A 23,031-nucleotide genomic window follows, 5' to 3' on the forward strand; every position below is an offset into this window, starting at 1 on the left:
GGCGGTACGGGTCCCAAATTATTTGGATTGTACGCGGCACATTCACATGCACACTTACACTCACACACACACACACACACACGCGCATAGGCACACGCGCACACACACACACCTGCTTCCAACTACAGTACTTTTTCCCCTCCCTCTGTACCCTAACCCTTTAAGTACACTAATACTGAATAATGCAGTTGTGCAAGTAAATTCCCCTCCTTATATATCTTCTGCAGGAACGGTGTGCGTTCGCGCTGCAGCTAATGGATCTTTTGAAAGGCTTTACACAATGTTACCACTCTAGCTAAATGGCAGTAGGTGGCACACACACACGTTATGATTAGCGACGTTGTTTTGTTTTGCTATTTTCTTTTTTCTGTTCCCTCACAAATAACAGTGACAGAAGGGACTGGATGTCAGCATGTTATTTTAGCACTTTTGTGTCTGTGAAATATATTTTGAGGAGAGAATACTGGGAATTGCCTTCTTTGTTTTTTTTTCTTCCACACTTAGTTGCCACCTTCTACTGTGGAAGCTATAAAAAAGATTTTTCATGTCCCTCCCCCCCCACAACACACACACCCCCACACATTCTTGTGTACTCACACACAGGCGAGCGCGCAAACGTGCAAGTTGAACATGAAAACCGTGGTCAGACCAAGAGAGTGATGGAGAGAGAGCGAGAGAGAGAAAAGAGAAAGAATCCTTTGATGTCAATCCCCAATCCTTTTACAACAGATACAACCCACAAAGAATTCAGAGTTAGTTTTCAGGTTGTCTGTCTGTAGTCTGTTTGGCTGTTTTTATTTTTTATTACTTTTTTATCAGTCTAGGATATGCTATTTTTAAGTTTATTTAAGATTTTACATTACCTCAACTCTCTTGAGTACTCTCAAAATAGCAGTATCAGCACTAAGAAATCCCATGATGCATTCTGATGTGCAAGCCATATATAGATTTTATCATCTCTCTGAACATTTTCTGAACAGTTATCTCAAATTAAAACTGTATTTTATAGAACATTAAATAATAACATTAACATGTTCAACACTAGTCTTGAGCATGGCAGGTGAGTGTCTGCTTCGTGACTAAACATATGGCTGGTGTTCATAACATTCGGCATGTCTTTGTCCTTCCAGCCCAAACAATCCAGCTCTATACTGCGGCTCAGGAATAATGCATTGCCATCGTTTGAATGACGAGGCATAAATGGTTCCATTAAAGCACATCTCTCCTGCCTCTGTACTTCATTGTTTTTTTGATTTAGGGAAAGAGAAGGCTTTCCATCACTAGGGGAGGGAGAGTTAATCTGAGCCTAGAATAAATCTCATGAATTTCTGTTGTTCCATCACCAAAACACACCGTTGTTTAACACAGTTGGTTGAACCTGCCTAGCCTCTCTCTGAAGAATGACCAACATGAACACCTTACATAGCAACGGCATGCCATGCATATGCCTTATATATGCACTAGCAAGACTTCCTCCCAATAATAACTCACTTACGGTACTGTACACATACATTAAAATCTGAATGGGAAGCATGTGGACTCAAGTGATCACACTGGGTGGGTGGTATTATACAAACGGTCCATTGAAAATGAGCTTATGCATGCACCGCACCACAGCACCAACCAAGTACTGACTGTATGTGTGTGTGTGTGTGTGTGTGTGTGTGTGTGTGTGTGTGTGCATGTACGTGTGTATTTGTGTGTGTGTGTGTGTGTGTGTCTGTGTGCATGTGTGTGTGTGTGTGGGTGTGTGTGCATGTATGCAAGTGCGCGCATGTGTTTGTGTATTTGTGTGTCTGTGTGTGTGCATGCACAGATACTCAGATACAGATACAAATCACCCATGCCTACCGTCGGGTTGGTGCACGCTGCATAATGTGCCCCTCTCTGCACTCCCTCAACCCAGATGGACCCCAGTGCTTCCACAAAGTGGCTCTGGGTACTTTGAGAGCCGGTGCAAAGCTGGGCGCAGGTCTGAGCTTATTATGTAAATAACAAGTCTGTTGGCTGTGATGGCGATGTGTGTGTGTGTGTGTGTGTGTTTGGTCTGTAATCAGGTTATTTCGTCCCGTTTGTCCATTGCGCTGTTTGCCCGAGAGCTTGTGGTTTGTCCATCGTCGTCTAGGTCTGAACGGGTCAGGTACGGACACACAGACCAGGGGGCTGCAGGAGATGAGTGCCGTGACTTGTATTAAGTAGAACTTTCTGTAACGATGGTAAGTCAGATTGAAGGTATAGAATGAAATAGTAATTCAACAAAGTCGTCATGTCATTTGGCCTGATGAGATGAGTTGCCTACGACGGGATGAAAATAGTGCAAATAGCTGTGTTATAATTTACACTACCTGAATTTCCCTCATTGGATACAAATGGCAGTAGTTACTGAGGATGGGGTACAAAAACTAGACTGTAGCTCTGAGAAACACCGGCCTAATCCGACAGCTGATGATGTCCGACATGTCTTTTCATACACATTAATAATAAGTGTGCATCCTCATGGGACGAAACCTCTGCAAAACTCTAAAAACAATTCTGTCTAACTATCAATTGCACAACTACCCTGGAGCCACCCTGGCCGAGGGATATACGCACCCAGGGTATTGCCAGAGACTTTGGATGAAAGCGTTCCACCAAATGGAATAAAAGATCTGATCCTTTTTTTTTAGCATAACCTCCAAATCTCCCACGTCCTTCCGGTACCTTCTGGGCCGTGCCAGCAGGAGGGGAGAAGGAGGGCAGGCCGACAGCCGGGGGGGGGCTGGTGAATCCACGGAGAGATCCAGGAGGCCAGGCTGGAGGCAGATGCAGCGTTTTAGTAGAAGAGAGTCGTGGTCGGAGAGGGAGAGGGAGAGGGAGAGAGGGAGAGGGAGAGAGAGGGAGGGAGAGGGAGAGGGAGAGAGAGGGAGGGAGAGGGAAAGAGAGAGGGAGAGAGAGACAGAGAGGGAGAGAGGGAGAGAGAGAGAGGGAGAGGGAGGGAAAGGGAGAGGGAGAGGGAGATGGAGAGAGGGCGATAGGGGGAGGGAGAGACAGAGAGAGAGAGGGAGAGGGGGAGAGGGGGAGAGAGAGACAGAGAGAGAGAGAGAGAGAGAGGGGGAAGGAGCACTGGGCACACGGCGCTGGCAGTGACCCACCGCATCATGATGGTGTGGTGTAAGGACCAGCCGGATGGGGAGTTGAAGAAGGAGATAAGGAGAGGGTGGGGGGGGACGACGACGACACACTGAGCGGCTCAGCGCTCTGAGAGAGAGAGAGTCCTGAAGAGGACAGGAAGCGGAAGATTGGGGCAAAAAGAGGTGGGCAGGCAGCGGGGGATGTAAAGGGAAAGACTTGAGTTTTCGAGTGCTCCCAAAATAAATACAAATGGGAGAGAGAGAGACAGAGAGAAATAGAGAGATGGAGTGGGGGAGATAGAGGGAGGGGAAGAGAGAGAGAGAGAGAGAGAGAGAGAGAGAGAGAGAGAGAGAGAGAGAGAGAGAGAGAGAGAGAGAGAGAGAGAGAGAGAGAGAGAGAGAGAGAGAGAGATTTATATATATTTATGTGTTATGCATTTGTAATTATTTGTTGTTCTTATGTTAGGTCTGTCAAATGCTTCAGCAATAGTGTTTCATGCCAATAAAACAATAACATTTAATTTAATAATTCAATTAATGTGTTAATTAACATTTGATTACATTCAGAGGTAAAGATTGAGAAGAGAGAGAGAGAGAAAGAGAGAGAGAGAGAGAGAGAGAGAGAGAGAGAGAGAGAGAGAGAGAGAGAGAGAGATGTTTGGCACGCTCGCTCCCATTTAGCCACCGCCAATGGAAAGCGAGGTAAGATGATTAGGAGGCAAAAGACAGAAGGAAAAGGCAAAGACACAGGCAACCAAGGATGCCACGGAGGTGCAGATGGTAAGTAGGAGTGGTGAAGTGACCTCGTTTGTTTTCACAAAGACACAGAGTGTCACATCATTATATACCACGATGCAATGCAGGTCCCTAACTCGGGCAAACCTGTTTCCCTGAACGAGGTCCAGCCCAAAGCAACGATCAGAAAGACAGAGAAAACAAGAAGAACCATGACGTTTGAGGTCATGAAACTAAAGGGTTCTATCTAGAAACACCATCTCCCAGCCTAGTCTGGCCTGGCCTGTGTGTGGTGTGATCCGGGATGCTGGGTATTTCCAGAGTGTGGCTGCGTTTCACAGCCCATGCGGTAACCTGTGATGACAGCACAGCCGGGCTGTGACTCCTACTCAGAGCGGGCTCTGTCATGTGTCACCACCGCTCCGCCCTGGCAAACACATGGTTTATCACCAGCCCTACCAACAACAACTCCACCACCACCACTAACAACAACACCAGCACCACTAACAAACAAAACAGCTTTCAATCAACACACATTCCCAACCAAATCATTTACATGATAAATGTATGGTTGACATATGTTTATTTGGGTGACATTAATATTTGGTTGACGTAGATATTTGGTTGACATAGATATTTGGTAGACATACATTTATGACAAAGATATTTGGTTGATACAGATAATTGGTTGATATAGCTGATCAGTTGTGATTGGTTGACGCAGATAATTGGTTGACATATTGTGGCAGATTGCAGCAGGCTAAACAATGGGATGGACAAGGTGTTGGTGCAGATGTTTTTTTAGTGTGTTCACTGATGGTGCTATCCAGTTGTATGGTACGCCGGTACGTCTCACCTGCTCTAGCGAGAATGTGCATGTAATTTCCTGGTTTGCAGCACTTATAGCTTTCCCGTTTCTCATTGTACAGTACACACTCACAAATGCGTGTGCAAACGCACACACACACTCACAGACACACAGACACACACACACGCATGGATGCACTCACACATACACTCTCTCAAACACACACACGCATGGATACACACACACCCACACGGACAAACTCACATACACATAATCTTCCTCACACTCTCACGTACACACAATCACTCACACACACACACTCACAGTCTCTCTCTCTCAGGCACGCACACAAACACACCCACGCACTCACACACACATCCCCTGGTTTTAGGTTAAGTAGAAAAGTATTGATGTGGTTCATTTAATGTAACTCTTCTCTATTATCGAAGAGGATTATCAAAGAGGAACGATTTGAGCTCCATTGGATAGATTTATTCATTTGGTCTGCTATGGGAGGGCAGATATTTTCATGATATTATCATTATCTTTATATTGTTTGTATACGTGACACAAATATGGGTTGTAGGCAAAGTGTGTACATCATCTAATGTACCTCCACTTTAACATTTACAACATGTATTTTACAACATGAATTAACTGTGATTACCTTTAATAGAATTATAGTGACAGGACGATGGCTCATCATCTCCAGGAACCGTTATACAGACTTCTGGGCAGGATGCATGTGTCATCCCTCGTCGAGCCTATTACCTCCCCCTTGTGGCAGAAAAAATATATATTAAAAAATAAACTTCAGCTAAACAAAAGAGTAGACCTATCAGTACCATTAAAGAACACGCTTAACATTATGGGCACGTAGTTTGTGTGTGTTGGTGCACCAGTGAATATGATATTCATTGAACGGCGTTTGAATAATGGAAACATAGCCTCATCATCGGCACAACTGCCAATTCTCTGCTCCTCCACCGTCCACTTAGTCCACCTCAAGAGCATTAACCGATGGAAAATAGGCATCAGTTGTACTTGTTCATTTACATGTGTATACTTTGTAGGCTATATTAAGTGTATCATTGATGTGGACGGAAGATACTCTTCGGTAATGGGCATCTGCAACTTAAAAATCTATGTAGGCCTGTATGTGAACGACTAGAGTTCCGTGTGGAGTGGACCCAACCTTTTACTGTGATGCCGGCCTGTGTGAGTGCGGTCCAGAAAAGGGGGAGTGATGTGTGCGCCCTGGACAAGGGGGGCTTCGGAAGGCGCGCGCATGCGCAGTGACTGGGAAATAAGGTTGAAAACTGGCAGCTATGCCGCGCAGCGCAGGAATCGAGCTAAATGTGTCTGTCAAGAGGAATCGTTGTGCAGCGACCGTGCCGGAGGACCGAACCGGGGACAAGCGAGACTCGTAGAGAGGAAGCGTCTGAGAGCCGTGGCGAATGATTATTTTACACGGGATAACCGGAGATAGACGAAGAGATAGGGGGGATAGGACGAAGCCTTTTCCTCTTTCCCAGTGGGCACGGAAGAAAGATATACCCGGCGATGTCCCTCCTAAACGTCTAGGATCTACTCCGTGCCCCCTTGTTGTTTTTTCTGGTTGACTGTTATCAAAAACAAACAGACAAAAATCCAAAGGGCCACTATGGTTTTATTAGACCTCCATTCTAGGAGATGTTTGAGCAGCTTGTGCATAGGGACGCTGTGCGTGCAGTTCCTGCTGTGGATTTTATGCGCGGTGAACGGAGAGGAGCAGCCGTTCAGCGTGGAGGTAAGAGGAGGGGAACGGGGAACCGGGACCGTGGCCGTGGCGTCTCTCTCCACCAGGATTTGAATAGTGGGAATAAAATCGTGTCCGCTCCTCCTCACATTGACGCTGGTTTCTGAGCTGATGTGCAACCTGATGTTCCGTTAGGTCTGATCCACGTCATACTAATACTAATGTCACTTTTTGTTTGCTACAACGAGAATGAAATCCTTTGTTGTTTATGTCTCTGTCTGCGTGTGATGATGGAGTTTTCTATCCAAACAAACGCTCTTTTGTGAGTGTGGGCGACTTGTTACTTATTCTTATGTTTTACACGTTTTGATAAAAGGGAACGGCGCATGGGTAAACAATAAATAAACCCCGAACGGATTTTATTTTCGTAAAAGACCGCTTCTCCCTGCAAATCACTTTGCGGACCACTGGGAACCACTTAGCTCCAATAGTGTCATCCACCTCCTGATAATAAAGGGACGTGCAGCATGAATGAATGGCTATTTTGTTCAAGAAATTAACCCGTGCTCTGCGAGCCACATACTGTTTTCTCTGTTCGATATAAATGGTCGTTTTTAACCCACCGCAAAGAAGATGGCACAATTCCATTAATTCAATCCAAAAGAACATTATAAAATAGTTAAACTAACGTTTCTTTCTTTCTTTGTGTAGCTGTTCCTTTTTGTCTCTTTCTTTGTTTCGGGCTTTGTTTTTTTATTTTCTTATTTTTTCTCTTTATAGGCCTACTTGTCTTTCTTACTTTCTTTGTTGACTTGTTAAAGTTGAGGCTTGTGCATGTAGCCACACAGATATCGCAAGATACAGGAAAAAACACAGTCAGGTTTTATCAACTATAAGACATTCGCTTGAACATGCCTATCGCTTTCACAGCGAATCGCGCATCACGTTCACCGCATTAACCTTCCACCGTGTGTCATGTCCCATTCCACATCCTCTGTTACTCTCTCACACATGGCTACACACAGTATCGCGCTTTCTCTCTGTCTCACTCTCTCACACACACGCACGCACGCACGCACGCACGCACGCACTGTGCCGACTGACAGTCAAGTCCTACATGTACATGTCTGCAGGATTTGCAAGCTTGGCATGCTACACAAGCATCAGATTCAGCCCAATTCAGTCCAGATGCTGCAGGTTACTCAGTTACAGTGTCCAAAGCCCATGTCTGAGAGAGAGAGAGAGAGAGAGAGAGAGAGAGAGAGAGAGAGAGAGAGAGAGAGAGAGAGAGAGAGAGAGAGAGAGAGACTGAAAGAAAGAGTGGGATAAAATAAACAGAACCAGGGACCAGGAACAGAGAGACGTTGGGTTGAGCCTGAGTGACTGCTCCGCATGCTTGGTCTTTATGAGTTGCATCAACCATCGCCTTATCAAGAGACACATCAAAAAATGCACAATCAAGAGGGGAAGTACGATTGACAGAATGATTGACAGGAGGCAGACGAGAAGGGAGATGAAGACTTTGGGACAGGCAGTTTAATACAACCATGTTTACCAGCTCCTCCTTCTCCTCCTCCTCCTCTTCCCATTTCTCCTTGGCTTCGGCCTGCTCCCTGGGGAGAATCCCGCTCTGTCACAGAAAAAATAGATGGCTCATCACAGGCTCAAAGGCTCGCTGACTGCTTCCCACACGGCTGCCAGTCCGCTGCTCGTAGACAGAGACCACGCAGCCTCACACACACACACACACACACACACACACACACACACACACACACACACACACACACACACACACACACACACACACACACACACACACACACACACACAATACAATAAAACCAGAGGATTATTGTTATTATCACTATTATCAAGAGTTATAATACTTTGAAGAGTATTATTAAGGATATCTGCAGCCACCTGCTGGTTATGGTTATGCACATTTGTTTAATGGTGTCTCGTTGGAGTCACAACTCTGGAGTGCTCGTGGCGGGAGGCAGACACATCCCCACGCCTCCGGAAGAACGACAACACTTTAAATTCCAAGGAAGAACGTTAACATAGTGCGACAATACCTTACAACTGAGTGCAACATGTAAACGCACGCACACGCACACGCACACACACCTCAAGTTCAGTGGCACAAGTCCAAGGAAATGTTAACCGCACTGTTAACACACATACACATGGCGGCAAACACTTAAACCCTCTTGGACCCATACCTGTCACAGTTTGTTTTGTGGGAAAACAAGAGTCTCCTGTGTGCGTTTGTGTTGTTGTTGTTCAGTTGGCGGTCAAGTGTATTTCTCCCGGTACATCCCAGAGGCAGTCGTTTAGAAGGACAGGCAAAGCATGAATACGCCTGGCCAGCCCGTCCTGTCTAGCTGCTGCTGTGCTTATGTTCTGTGTGTGTGTGTGTGTGTGTGTGTGTGTGTGTGTGTGTGTGTGTTTTTGTGTCTGCATGGTTGGGTGGGTGTGTGTTTGTGTCTGTGTGTGTGTGTCCATCCTCATTCCTCAGTGCGCACCAACTGAACGTGAACATGCATGTGCACACTGCACATGCACATACAGAAACAGACAGAGGGAGAGAGACGTGTGTATACCAGACAGCAATCAAGTGGAGAAGATGAGCATGTATCTCCTCTAAGTACCAGGTTGTGTTTTGAAGCGGGAGTTCAACCTGAATCTGCCTTGTAATCGGTGGTCAGAAGCCCACTTGTCATATTTTTATTTCTGGCCTTTGTTTTGATTCTGTCAATCGTATTGGCTGAACTTGGAAAAGCCATTTTCTTTCCACCCAAACCAAAGCCGTTCATTGCCGTGCCGTGGCAATGAATTACATTCATCAGCTTGGGTTTAATCTATACTGATGTAATTGGTGGAAACTGGCCGTGCATGTTTATGAGCAAAACACAAGTTATTGTTTTGTAGTCACGCTCGGCAAGATTGATGGAGAATTAATTCATTTTAAGCAACAGCGGATTCATTAAAACCATAATTATGGCTATGTTAATGTCCCCACCGCCCCTCCTTCCAATCCAGCACTTAATGCTCAGGAAGAGTCTGGAAGCCTTAAATACGTTCTTGTGTAATGATTTAGTTCAATCCAATGACAACTGTCTGAGAAGAATCGTTGTAATCTGTCAAAAGTCTTCTTTGGTGTGGTGGTCAAGTAGTGGAGGAATAAAATATCACACAGATAATTTGCCTCTTTAAAGCTGTATACATTCTGGTTTCCTGTTGTGTTCGACGGCTTATCTGCCCGAGGGATTTCAGGTCAATGTGTTGTGAAGTGTGGAGGGAGAGCATTAGTGGTAAACTGGGTTTAAAGTTTCACTCTGTAATTGCAGTCTGTTTTCTCTCTTTCTCTCTCTGTCTCTGTCTCTCTCTCTCTCTCTGTATCTTTTTCTCTGACTCTCTCTCTTTTTAGAACATTGAAGCGTCTTCGGCAGATCCTGTTTAATTGCAGATTCAGGCCAGCAGAACTGAACTTAGCATCAATACGGTTATGGCTAGAGTAGAGTTAACACAAATATTAACATTTGAGACACAAATCATAAACCCATCCATATACCCTGGCATAGAATGCAAATCCTTCATCTCAAATATGAAAAAAAAAGTCACACTTCATACTCGACATTCTGAAGAAGTATTAACAGAACAATTTATAAAGTCTGTGAGGCATTAGTGGCCTTTGTCTGAGGTAGTTTTTGTTCCTTCTGGCATGCATGATATGCCTCCTTGTTCACAACATGGCTTGTCTTGTGTCTCTCTCCCTCCGATTCTCGCACAAATATTTCTGTTCTGCTACAGCACACACACACACACACACACACACACACACACACACACACACACACACACACACACACACACACACACACACACACACCAGTGATAGCCAGGTGACAAGTATAGAGTGTCTTTCTGAGAGTCGGTGGGAATGGAGGTGGGGGGGGGGGGGCAATCTGTGGCACAAAGACACACGTACCCCAGGGGGTAGAGCATCCTACCTCCTGGGACTTGGCACCCACCTGGGAAGGATCCAGGTGGGTGGGACAGAGTGTATGAATGGATATGTACTAATGCCTATTGGTTAAAGTTCTCTTTTGTCTTGTACAAAACAAAAAGACTGCTCATGACGACACATCAACAAGGTATTCATTAAGGAGGAGTAGAGGGTATACAAATTCTCATACAGTGTTTGGCTTTACTGTTGTAATTGAAAGTATTGACGCCAAACCTCCCGTTCCATTGATTTTAAAACCGTTCAAATAATCAGTTTACCTGTTTACCACATTCCTTTACGTCAGAGTATTAAGAGTCCAAGCATTGTCATCCATCATTCTAATGTCTGACAAACAACACTTATGAGCACAGGTTCTGCCTCTTAAGACTAAGGGCCCTATCTTGCGCCCGGCGCAATTGACTTTCTACACCGACGCATGTGTCGTTGCTAGTTTGCACCCGGCGCAAAGCTGATTTTCCCCCTCAGCAACCAGACGCCACTACACTTGCGCGTGTCGGCGAAAAGCAGGGGCGTGTTCCGGCGCAAATGATACTTGGTGCTATTTTAGTGATCTAAAAAATGCGCCAATGCAATTGCGCCACTGACCGAAAAAGACCTGGTCTATAGCAGATAGCGCAGTTGTTGTTGCTATTTTGACGTGCCATGGCAGGTCGGAACTACAACATACATATACAACATACATATACATATACACAGCACAAACATGCAAACTATTAACCTGATTTAAATATTATGATGTCAAAGATTATTCATACGTGTGAAACTGCATACAAATAGCATGTGGATTGTGGAAACATTTTTTTTCAATAGGGCTGCATGAATGAACATGAATGAAGTATAGTAGGCTATGGGGCATGCGTTAAAATAATAATAATAATACATTCGAGCAAAGTATATTCCAGGCGGAACAGCTGATACAGCGGTAAGTTGTACTTTTAAATCAATGCATCTGCTAACACCATACAGCAAACACATATGTTCTTGACACAGACATCGTGTACAAGCCCATTACTTTTAGGATTGATGAGTATTTGATCGTGAGAAAACATAGTTTTACCGCGAGTGTTTAAAAGAAAGAATGAATGTGGGTGATGCTTGGTTCGTGTGTGTGGGCACCCATCTGTTTAAACACACGCAAACTAAACACGTAACACATAATACACATGCATATTATGAACACGATGAACACGATTATGAACACAAAGTCGATAACGATAATGTATACAATACTGGTAACAAACGATGTTTGTTAATGTATTGCCGCATAGCATTAAATAGACCCACAGTTGCGGCCATCGAGGACCGCATCCGCATATCATACAATATATGTTAAGTTTAAGTCTTTGCCGCAATTTACATGACGAATCAGTGTTTCTGAAGTTGGAGAAGAAAACGCTATTCCATGTGTGAATTATGCCTATTATTTGGCCATAAACTGAGCCATTTGAAGTTTGAAATTCATGTGGTCATGCATCTGTCTCAGCGGAGACTGCAACGCGCTGTCGAAATATCAACTCGCCAAGTCAAATGCGCTGGGTCTTAAAGGGGATGGCAGGTGGAACTCTCATTGGTTTATTGCACGTTACGCCCAAAACACACCTACAGGTTTCAGCCCAACCCTTTTTAGATTTGCGCCGGGCGCAACGCTCATTTATCTCGCCGTCATAATAGCAACAGCGCCGTAGAACCGCCCACAAAGTAGTCTACTTTCACTTTGCGCCTTGACGTCTGCGTTTTAGACCGTCTAACTAGGGCCCTAAAAGTGTCACGTATCAGTGGGCAGTGCCAGGGGGAAACGCCTGCTTCCACTGTATTTGTTGTCTTTTTGGGTCCCCTCCGCCACCATAGGGTCAGGCTATGGATCGAGCTGTCTTGCTAGGGTTCCTTCTGACGGCTGTCACTATGTGTGGAATGGGTGAGCCCCGGCAGCGAGCCGGCTCAGATTGGGTTACGGGTCGGCGTGCGGGGCCTCCCGGGCCTCCCAGCTGCTGAATAATAGAGAGGCCGACATCGCTGTTATTGTATGGGCCTGCTGTTTTTTGACAAAGTAAAGACATAACTCTCATTGGTTAGTTAGCGATTTGTGACAGCGAACTGTCACTTTGTTTTTAAGAAACGACGCAACAGTAAATGAGGATAATGTCGTACTATGTTGTCGTTTTATGCTTCATTTCTTAGGCGAGAGCGTACACGAGCGCGGACCCCCACTACCCTGATTTCATGACAGTTAATTAGTTATTGAGTTTGTTAGTTATGAAATCAATGAGTCATTTAATTTGAAATATGTTCTCTGCTTCTAGTCCCATCTCCTCTAGCAGTGGACTGATTGCAGGCAAGTGCCTTGGTTGATGACTATTAGTCTGACATACACTCACAGTGGAGCATGTGACCCAATGCCCTGCTTATCTGCTCAAGAGATTGACTCAGAACATAGGGTTGGTTGTATTTGTTTTGCATGACCACACCCCTCTTAGCGTGGACACACACACACACACACACACACACACAGTCCTGTGGCAGTGGCCTTACTGCCCTCACGGCCACAGTCATGGGTCTATGTTCGCTCTGGCAGTAGGGTCAGGGAGACCTACTGCATCCACCGATACGATCTGCCCATACATGGTCCATTGCTTCATTTGATCTGGCAGACGGGGTAGAGCCAACCCCGGTTTGAAATATTTAGCAGCTTGAAGCGCGTGTTGGATTCAGTCTTTGATTCAGAGCATGTGAAGTTGTCCTCATGTGTTTGTTTAATCTACTGATCACCGATTGCAGACCATGCCCTCCTAAATAAAGACCACAGCAGTGGACTGAAATGACATGCAGAGAAAAATGAAACGATGAATTAAAACTGGGTCATTTCCAGCGCTTGCGTTTCTCCTCACACGTGGAGGCGCGGTATTCTGTAACCACTGGGGTGTCTGTGTCAGCCTGTGTACTTGATCCTACAGAACGACACCTGCGGTGACCTACAAGTGATGCGTCATTTGCATCACCACACACAGACACACTAACAGCAAAACTATTTGTAATGTGTATCTTTGAGCCTCCAAACAATATTTTGCACAAACAGGTGGTTTGTCCATCGGTGACCGAGAACGATCACAAGTCTCATCCCTCCTGTGTCATCAATCACCCATTCTGTGTGTTTCACCTCCTGTGCTTCTCTTCTGTTTCCCTATCTTATCCCAAACATAACCCTCATCCTCCATGTACTCTCTCTGCCCTCCTCTGTCAGTCTTTAGCTATGTTTCATTCAGACAGTGTTGCTTACAGTGTGGGAGCCGGAGGGGTTGCTAAATCTGGGAGTGACCAGCCTAACCATCGAAACATGCTATCAAAACATCACATATATTGAGTTCAGCTGCTGAAAGGTGTGCTGTGTGTGTGTGTGTGTGTGTGTGTGTGTGTGTGTGTGTGTGTGTGTGTGTGTGTGTGTGTGCGCGTGTGGGTGTTTGAGAGTGTCTGACACTGTGCCAGACACTGCGAAGGCCTGGCAACTGCAGATTGACTCAGCACACCTTATGATTTAAAGTTGTCCTACCTTTTTTAAAATTGAGATGGATATGCCTTATATCCATCTAATCAACTAAGAAGTCTTTGGCGTCATAACAAGACACATAGGCACAGGAGGACATGGCTGAGATGTACAGAATACATGCATATTAAAGGGAATATTCTAAGGCACACTTAACCAGACAGGGTATTCTACAACCCAAACAAGAGTGCAAAAAAGCGACTACCCCCCATTAACTGAACAGTGAGCATGGTCTCTGTTGATCCCAATGTGCTCATCCGCTCCCTGAATGTGTTGAGTTGTGAACATCACGCCCCGGTGTCAGATGTCACTCAGGATAACGTACTCGCTCCACCTCTCCTGTTTCTCCAATGATGCCCTGACGTCAAACAGTCACGTCTCCTATTTGTGTGTGTGTGTGAGTGTGTGGGGGGGGGGGGGGGGGGGGGATTCCAAGCTGATCCCCCTACCCCACCCCACTGTGGCATTTTTAGTGAAATTTTTCTGACATTTTATCTCTTCATAGGGCGAGGGTGGGGGGTAGGGGGTGGGGGAGGAGGAGGCTGTTGGGGGGGGTTGAAAGAGGACCCCTGGTGTTGTATAAGCGCATGGACTGTAAAGTATGTGTGTTTGTCCTTGACGTATGTGTGTGTTTGTGTTTTTGTGTCAAAAACAGGTGGGGGGTTAAGGGGGGAGGGGTGCACAATGGTATTGGAAACCAGTTTAGCATATTGAAAAATATGATCAGAAGATAAAACGTGTGTGTGTGTGTGTGTGTGTGTGGGCACATGTGTGCCGTGTTTGTAAATAAAGTGTGGGTGTGCAAGCTAAAAGAAGTGCCTTTGGCCGTGGCTCGTGTCGACAGCAAGGCAAAGGAGCTGGTTGCCTTGACAACCCCGGCACACCAGCACAGAGCTGTTGTGTGTGTGTGTGTGTGTGTGTGTGTGAGAGTGTGTGTGTGTGTGTGTGTGTGTGCACGTGCATGTGTGTTTGTGTTTGTTGAATAATTCAGGGCAGAGAGATGGTGAGCAGAGGGTAGTGGAGGTGACGCCAGTAATTAGGGTGGTGGTGGTGGCGGCGCTGGGTGAAGTGGTGGTGGTGGTGCTGGTTGGTGTGAAGGTGTAGGTGCCAGGTGGTGGTGGTGCCAGGTGGTGGTGGGTGTGATGGTGTAGGTGGTGGTGGTGGTGGTGGTGTGTGTGGTGGAGGACCATGTAACGCCAAGCCGGTGTCATGCTCTCACTAACCCTTTTCCACCTTTTCCGCCTCTGTCCTATCTTTTGGGACGTCGGGCCTTTTTCCAGAAAAGGGAGTAGAAACTGAAACACTGTTGTGTGTTATTAAACGTGTTCTGAATGATGATTTGAAAGTGGTTAGCCTGATGTGTCGGGTTGTAGTCATCATGGGAGATCTGGGTTTTGCTGCTGATCTGGGTTTGATTTTAAATCCATCTCTCCATCACTTTCCTGATGGGGATGAAAAAACGGTTCAGTCGGAAACGGAGAGAGTAAATTGGCAAACAGGGACAAACTTGATGTGATGTGTTGTGTTACAATGACAAGATGCTCCCGTCAGGCTTATTCAATCGTACTAGTTGATTACAATATCCCTCGCACAAGGTAATTTGCAGGCCTAAGCGAGTGGCAACTCTGTCATCATAGGCTTCTCCTACCAGTGTCAATATGCTTCCTAATGAGCTACGGCAATCGCAAAGAAACACTGCCGTGTTTATTAATTTGTTCAAACAAGTTTGAAAGCATAAAGAACTAAACAATGGCCATTCCCACAAAGCTAAGGCTTATAAACCTGGTCTAAGCAAAATAAAGCACAAACAAATAAATCGTATTAATATAAAGTAACTGCAGCCTCACAAGTTTAATTTGGACTAATGATGACTAAAACACAAAGCGACACATACTGACTGTACTGTATATGGCTATACGGTTTATGGTTTAAAAGGGTTCTTGGCTAAACGGGACATAACGATAATTTGACTATAAATAGTATGTACGTTTACACAAGATAAATATTCCATGAATAAACCCAAAGTGATGGAGGCGGTTGGCGGTGCCGGCACAACAGTAGGCCCAGTGTCCACTGTGAGCTGCCTTCCACTCCTCCTGGCCTCCTGGCCTCCTGAAGATGGCTTCATCTATAATGCACGGGTCACATTTACCCTGCAGGGTGTCTGTGTTTGATGTCTCCTCCAGTGTACACAGGGCCTAATGAGGCCTTCTCCTTCCTCTTCTTAAGGGTAAACAGACAGAGTGACCTTTTTCGGACTGGAAGAGGTGGGCTGCCACCGCTGCATGGCTCTCTGGGGGGATTTTGAATTATGTGTGTGTGTTTGTGTTTCAGGGTGTATGTATTTGTGTGCGTGTGTGTGTGTGTGTGTGTGTGTGTGTGTTTGTTTCAGTGTGGATGTGTGTGTGTGTGTGTGTGTGTGGTTCAGGGTCTATATATTTATGTGTGTGTGTGTGTGTGTGCTTGTGTGTGTAGTTTAAGGTGTATATACGTATATGTGTGTGTGTGTGTGTGTGTGTGTGTGTGTGTGTGTTTCAGGGTGTATATATTAACCTATGTATGGCTGTGTGTGTGAGGGGGTCTCTAACAGGGGTCTCTAACTTAGCCCCCCCTGAGACAAGCCAGACCCTGTGCTGCTGGTTTAATCACAGCGGGGCTCTGGCCTTAATACTGCACGCTTGTAGCTACGGAGACGTTCCATGTCAACCATATCCCCTATAAACATTATCTTATCTTCAGCCTACTCACAGTGTGGCCTCTGTAGATTAAGACCCATATCAGTTACCTTGTTTATCGTATTCGTTTTCAGTAAAGTGGTAGTCGCGGCGTTTACGTAAGTAGGAGTCGTAAATCCTGTAATACTTGTACTGCATTGCAGTATGTTGCCATTGTTTATTTTGACGCGAAAAGCAATGCGGTGCTTCTATACCGTTTTCTGTGGTCGTCATTGGATATTGGATGATGACAACATTTGTTTGAGAGGGCAAACATGGATCCTGTAAAATGCCCTGGCAGAGGAGTACATTACCCAGGACAGTTGCAGTACTTCTGGCAATGCAAGAATGCACCTGTTTTGGTTCTGCGTCGGGTTTACATTGGGTTGACGTTAGCGGACCAATCACAGCCCTTGCTGCTGCGTCGCCTCGACGTAAGTTCAACATTTTTGGGAGGTGCACGTCAGGCCTTGCGGTGGACGCAAGGAGGGCTGGCAAGGTAATGGGTCCGTAAACCCCCTTGGTTTGCGTCAACGTGGAACCATAATTAAGCCTTTAGTAGCCATTAGCACCAATGATCATGTTTGCACACGATGCACACATACACATGCACACACGCACGCACGGTTTCGATTCCTCCGCCCGAAACATCCATTGAGATGGTGGATGTGATGGATGTACCAGCTCCCTCCCACCTGCTCCAGATCATCAGTTCTTCAAACAAGGATCAAAACCCAACAAGGGAAGAGTGAGATGTCCTGACTGGCCTCACTCCTCAGTGCACACGTGCCCCTCGCCGACCTCCTCTCGCTCTAGTTCCTCTTCCTGTTCCCTTTCCCGTGCCTGTCTGGGAGAACAGAAATGTTTAATGGTAATAATGCGTTACTCCAGCCAGCCAGAACAGATGGTAATGTTCTATGACGGTTATGATGTGGGAGACGATGGGACGAACGCCTACAGATATTAACATGAAAAATCAAGGCAATATGAAATCAAAAACAAATCAAGGCGTTATATTTTCTGTTCTACCAGTGGCTGCGTGTGTGTGTGTGTGTGTGTGTGTGTGTGTGTGTGTGTGTGTGTGTGTGTGTGTGTGTGTGTGTGTGTGTGTGTATGTATGTGTGTGTTTGTGTGCGAGAGAGCATGTGTGGCTATCTATTTATCTGCCACCTGTTGCCTCCTTGTGAGGCCATAGTTCTATCAAACTCTGATTCTACCTACACCATGGAGACCTTTTACTTGTTGTCTGCACATTGTCTTCGTCGCATGGTTTACTGTTCATTGAAAACATCGCTGGCTGAGGAGTTTGCAAATGCAGTGTCACAACAAAGCCTTGTTGTTCCTCATCAGATCCATTGTACAAAAAACTATCTTTCAACAGCTAGAAATAATGAGGACATCTTCGCGATTTCCCTCTAGCTGTGAAGGATGGTGCTTTTTGAGAAGGTAGATTGTTCACTTGTGATTTCACTTCTGAGACTTTCTGGTGTGGCAGAGAAAAAATGGCCACCGTCCCATGTTAAATTTCATGATAAAGTGTTTGTATAACGTTTCCTTTGGAGGTAGCAGGAAATGCACTGGGGTGGTGCCTCGATGGGCCAGACGAGACAAAGTGGGAGATACAATTTGACGCTTCGTGAGAGAGAGGGGGAGGGAGAGCGTTTGAGAGAGAGAGAGAGAAAGAGAGAGAGAGAGAGAGATTCATGGTACCATGGGCTGGCATGGTGGGCGTCAGCAACACTGTGGAGCAATAGAAGCAACATTGAGGTTGGGAGAGGGAGAGGATTGCACAAAGGAAGTCTTTCTCTTGTGTTTCTCTGTCCCTATAGGCCCCCCACTGTTACGTTGTGGCTGGCTCTGTTGTGTTTTATTTTCCCCGGACCAGACAAAGAACATTTTTTCTTTACAGTCAGCCATGTGCAGACAAGCTGAATACAAACAAAATGTTATGGCAGTCCCGGAAGAGAATGCATCATACAGAAGTACAATTGGGGCACGTGGTCTTTTAAAGGAGTTGGGGGTGTGCTTTGACGTTTTGTGTGTGTGTGTGTGTGTGTGTGTGTGTGTGTGTTGACTGTTGCATTCTCTTCTAGTGCCACCTACAACTTGAGGCTGTCACTTTGTTGTGACGTGTGAGCGCGAGAGAGACAGAGAGGGAGATACAGAGGGGATGGAGTTCAGGGAGAGAGAGAAATAGACAGTGAGAGAGAGAGAGAGAGAGCGATAGGGAGAGAAAGGGATGAAGTTGATGGCCGTTGCATAGTACATCCATCTCCTTTATCTGCTCCTTCTTGTCAGATGCTGGAACCTTTCCTGCTTTGAACAATTTCTTATTGGACAAGGAGACATCCTGAATGAGATGCTACACTCACAGACGCACGCACACACAGAAACACACACACACACGCACGCACGCACGGCGCACGCACGCACGCACATGCACACCACAAACACATACACCACAAACACACACACACACACACACACACATTCACACAGATACGCACACACACACCTGGCAATTCAGGGTTTCCAACATGACTCATGCACATATGTGTTGTGGGTGGGTGGACACAGGGTCCGGGATGACATACAAACCCCAGTCCAGAGTATAAACAGAAAAAAATAATAATAATGGGATGAGAATGCAAATGCAGAGAGGTTCTGCAAAAAATGCAAATGGAGCATGCTGGTGACATTCTGACATCTGCCTGGCTGGCAAAGTGAAAGCTGCCTCCACGTTGGGAGAAGAACTTGTGGCAGGCTGTGCAAGGCAGCAATCCCAGGGTGTTAGCAGGCAGATCAACTGGGATGTGTTGCTGTGAGACGCTCCTTCACAGTACACAGAAGGGATTAGTAACTACCAGGAAACGACATGGTAATAAACAGAGAAACCCCTGCCCTGGTGTTTCTTCATGTGCCAGCGCTGCGTAGGATCACTCATGTACTAAGCTTTACTTCTTCAACCCTGGCACATTTTTTTGTAATTCAAACCGTCTGTATGTAGTTCATTTAGCAGTTCAATGGAGAGGAGAAATACATTTTTTCTTCAGAATGCAAATCACTTGTCATGTTTAATAAAATAACTGGGAAAAAAATTGTCAAACAAAGACCCGAACTGGAGCAACAGACCTAGCATAAGCCATAAAACCAAGCAATAGCTACGTTTTGTTCATCTGAAATAGTGCAGTCTAACATGGCTCCCCACGTTTGTAAAGGCTCAGTTATGGTTCCACGTTGACGCAACACAAGCATCACGCAGATGCTTTGACGCAGTCGTGAACCTGTTTTGGTTCTGCGTCGGGGTTATAGTGAGTGGACCAATCACAGCCCTTGCTGCTGCGTCATCTCAATGCAAGGTTACAATTTTTGGGAGGCGCAGGTCAGGCCCTTGCGATGGACGCAAGGAGGGTCCGCAAAGACGTAATGGGTCTCTAAACCCCCTTGTGTTGCGTCGACATGGAACCATAACTGAGCCTTAAGCCCACAGCCTCTGCGTTGGCCTCCCCTGAATGCCTCCTTGACTGCGTGTGTGAAAGACAAGGCGGCGAGTGTTTAACTTTGCGGCAGTGTTTTAACGTTTCCCCGTGGTGTCATCACGTCGTCCTTGCAGACACTTAAGCGTACCGTCAAGCTACAGTCTGAAGGTGGGCTTGTAAAGGCGCTCCCTGAGATATGGCTCTATGGAAGTTAAATTCCCTTGAAAGAAGAAGGAGAAAAAAGGGTACAGTAGTTTTCCTACCTGGGCCACAATATTCTCTCTCTCTCTCTCTCTCTCTCTCTCTCTCTCTCTCTCTCTCTCTCTCTCTCTCTCTCTCTCTCTCTCTCTCTCTCTCGTCCTCTAACTTGTGGTTAAGGGTCTGTGCATTGCAGTCTTTGTAGCATTTTATTCATTTTATGAACCACCATTTATACAATCTCTGGACCCTTCTCTCTACCTATACTGTTTGAAACCTTCTCAACGGCCTCCTATAGGGCTCTTTGTTTGTTATTGTCACCTTTCCTACACCTATAATTGCCCACTGTGATGTAAACTGTAAGGTTCACTATTCTTTTTTTTACAGATGGAAAATGTTTGGGACTTTAAAACAATGCGTCTTTTCTTCCAGCAGTACAATTCAATTCAGTAATGAACAAGGTAATCCTATTTTGGTACTTTCACTTAGTCCCCTGCCACCATCATGTTTCAAATATGGGGCTAACTAGTATTGTAGCCACAGTACAATTCAAAGTCTCCTGTTTGCAGTAGTATCAGATTTATTGGGGGTTTAAGATTGTCTGCCCCTCTTTTTGCGAGTTCAGACAGCTTGGCCTCTTTTTTTCATTGGATTTCACAGAAGAAAAACGGAACAGCCCATCGTAGATTGTGTGCTGTCGGCAGACAGACGGCAAACGCCTTTCTTCTCCTAATTTCAGTCTGAGAACACAGTGTGCACACTGTACCCAACTGCCAAGAGCGGTTCTGTAGGCAAGCCCAAGTGATCCCAACACCTCCCTCCTCTGTCTGCTCTAAAGAGATCTGTGATTCCCTGTGGAAAGATTTCATACAGACACACACTGAACAGCTCCCCTTACAGGGCAGTTCCCCTCCGACAAGCTAAATGACACAATCCCAGATGACGGGCTACTATTTAGGTCACATTCATCTCTCTCTCTCTCTGACTCTGTTTCTGTCTTTCTCTCTCTGTTTCTCTCTCTCTCTCTCTCTCTCTCTCTCTCTCTCTCTCTCTCTCTCTCTCTCTCTCTCTCTCTCTCTCTCTCTCCTTCCCTCCCTCCCCCCTTCCTCCCTCCCTCCCTCTCTCTCTCTCTCTCACTTCAGCCTTAGGGTCTCTACTCCTCAGTGTGCCCAGAAGTCTTGAATGCGTCGTTTTGCTCGTATTCTCGCTCTTCTAAAGCATTATATTTTTCAATTACGTTGACCCTGTCCATGTCAAATTCATCTCGCTCTGAGCCTTATTTCGCAGGGAGCACGGGAATCCATCACTCGTGGTTTACAGCTTTTGACTGAGTGTGACCTATGACCTCTCTCTCTCTGTGTCTCTCCCTCCAGGCATGGCTCCAGAGGTACGGCTACCTCCCCGCCGCAGACCCCCGGATGTCCCTGCTGCGGTCGGCCCGGGCCATGCAGTCCGCTATCGCTGCCATGCAGCGCCACTACGGCCTCAATGTGACGGGCACGCTGGACCGCAGCACCATAGAGTAAGTACATCAGCTCCACCGACACCATCACCAACACCACCACCACAGTCGCCAATGCCAACACCATCACCATCACCAACACCAGCACCACCAACACTAACACCATCACCAACACCACCACCACCAACACCATCACCAACACCAGCACCACCAACACTAACACTAACACTATCAGCACCAACACCACCACCACCAACACCATCATCACCAACACCAACACCACCATTAACAGCATCACCAACACCATCATCACCAACTCCACCACTAACCTCATCACCAACACCACCACCAACACCGTCACCACAAACACCAACACCACCACTATCAGCACCACCACCAACACCATCATCACCAACACCAACACCACCATTAACAGCATCACCGACACCACCACCACCAACACCATCATCACCAACACCAACACTACCACTATCAGCACCACCACCAACACCATCATCACCAACACCAACACCTCCAACACCTACACCACCAGCAACACCACCACCTCCAATACCACCACCAACACCCCCACCCCCAACACCACCACTAACCTCACCACCAACACCACCACAAACACCAACACCAACACCACCACTAACAGCATCACCAACACCACCACCACCAACACCATCATCACCAACACCACCACCACCAACACCATCATCACCAACACCAACACCAACACTAACAGCATCACTGACACCACCACCACCAACACCATCGTCACCAACACCACCACCTCCAACCTTACCACCAACACCACCATCTCCACCACCACCACCACCTACACCACCAGCAACACCACCACCTCCAATACCACCATCTTCAATACCACCACCAACACCCCCACCCCCAACACCACCACCAACACCACCACCAACACCACCACCACTTAAGACACGCATAGCCTAAGCCACCATGGAGCTATAACAATGTACCTTGGTGCGTAACACCATTTGCTACATCAAAAGATGAAAGATTATACAAGTAAACTACATTCTCACAATGGTATCTAAATAGGCTTTGAGTTTTTCTTTAACTCACATACACATATTCTACCTAAAATAAACCTGCAGCGAGCAATACGGATCCGGATCGTTTTGTTAGCAGGCAGGGGTTATAGGACTGCGGTACACAGTTCACTGAAAACAGCCGC

General features: G+C 46.2%; 1 protein-coding gene across 1 annotated transcript in view; it reads left to right on the plus strand.

Moving 5' to 3' along the window:
• Positions 1-6,044: 6,044 nt before the first annotated feature.
• Positions 6,045-23,031, plus strand: part of LOC311355359 (matrix metalloproteinase-16-like) — a gene marked incomplete at its 3' end in the record, with an annotated part of 58,735 nt that continues 41,748 nt past the window's right edge. Inside the window, exons 1-2 of the mRNA XM_084475123.1 lie at positions 6,045-6,442; positions 21,727-21,875. Coding sequence (XP_084331249.1) covers positions 6,317-6,442; positions 21,727-21,875 — 275 coding nt within the window. The 5' untranslated portion in view covers positions 6,045-6,316. The remainder of the gene's footprint in view (positions 6,443-21,726; positions 21,876-23,031) is intronic.

Source organism: Micromesistius poutassou (assembly GCF_964030765.1).
Source record: "Micromesistius poutassou genome assembly, chromosome: 11".
In the NCBI taxonomy this organism is placed as follows: domain Eukaryota; kingdom Metazoa; phylum Chordata; class Actinopteri; order Gadiformes; family Gadidae; genus Micromesistius; species Micromesistius poutassou.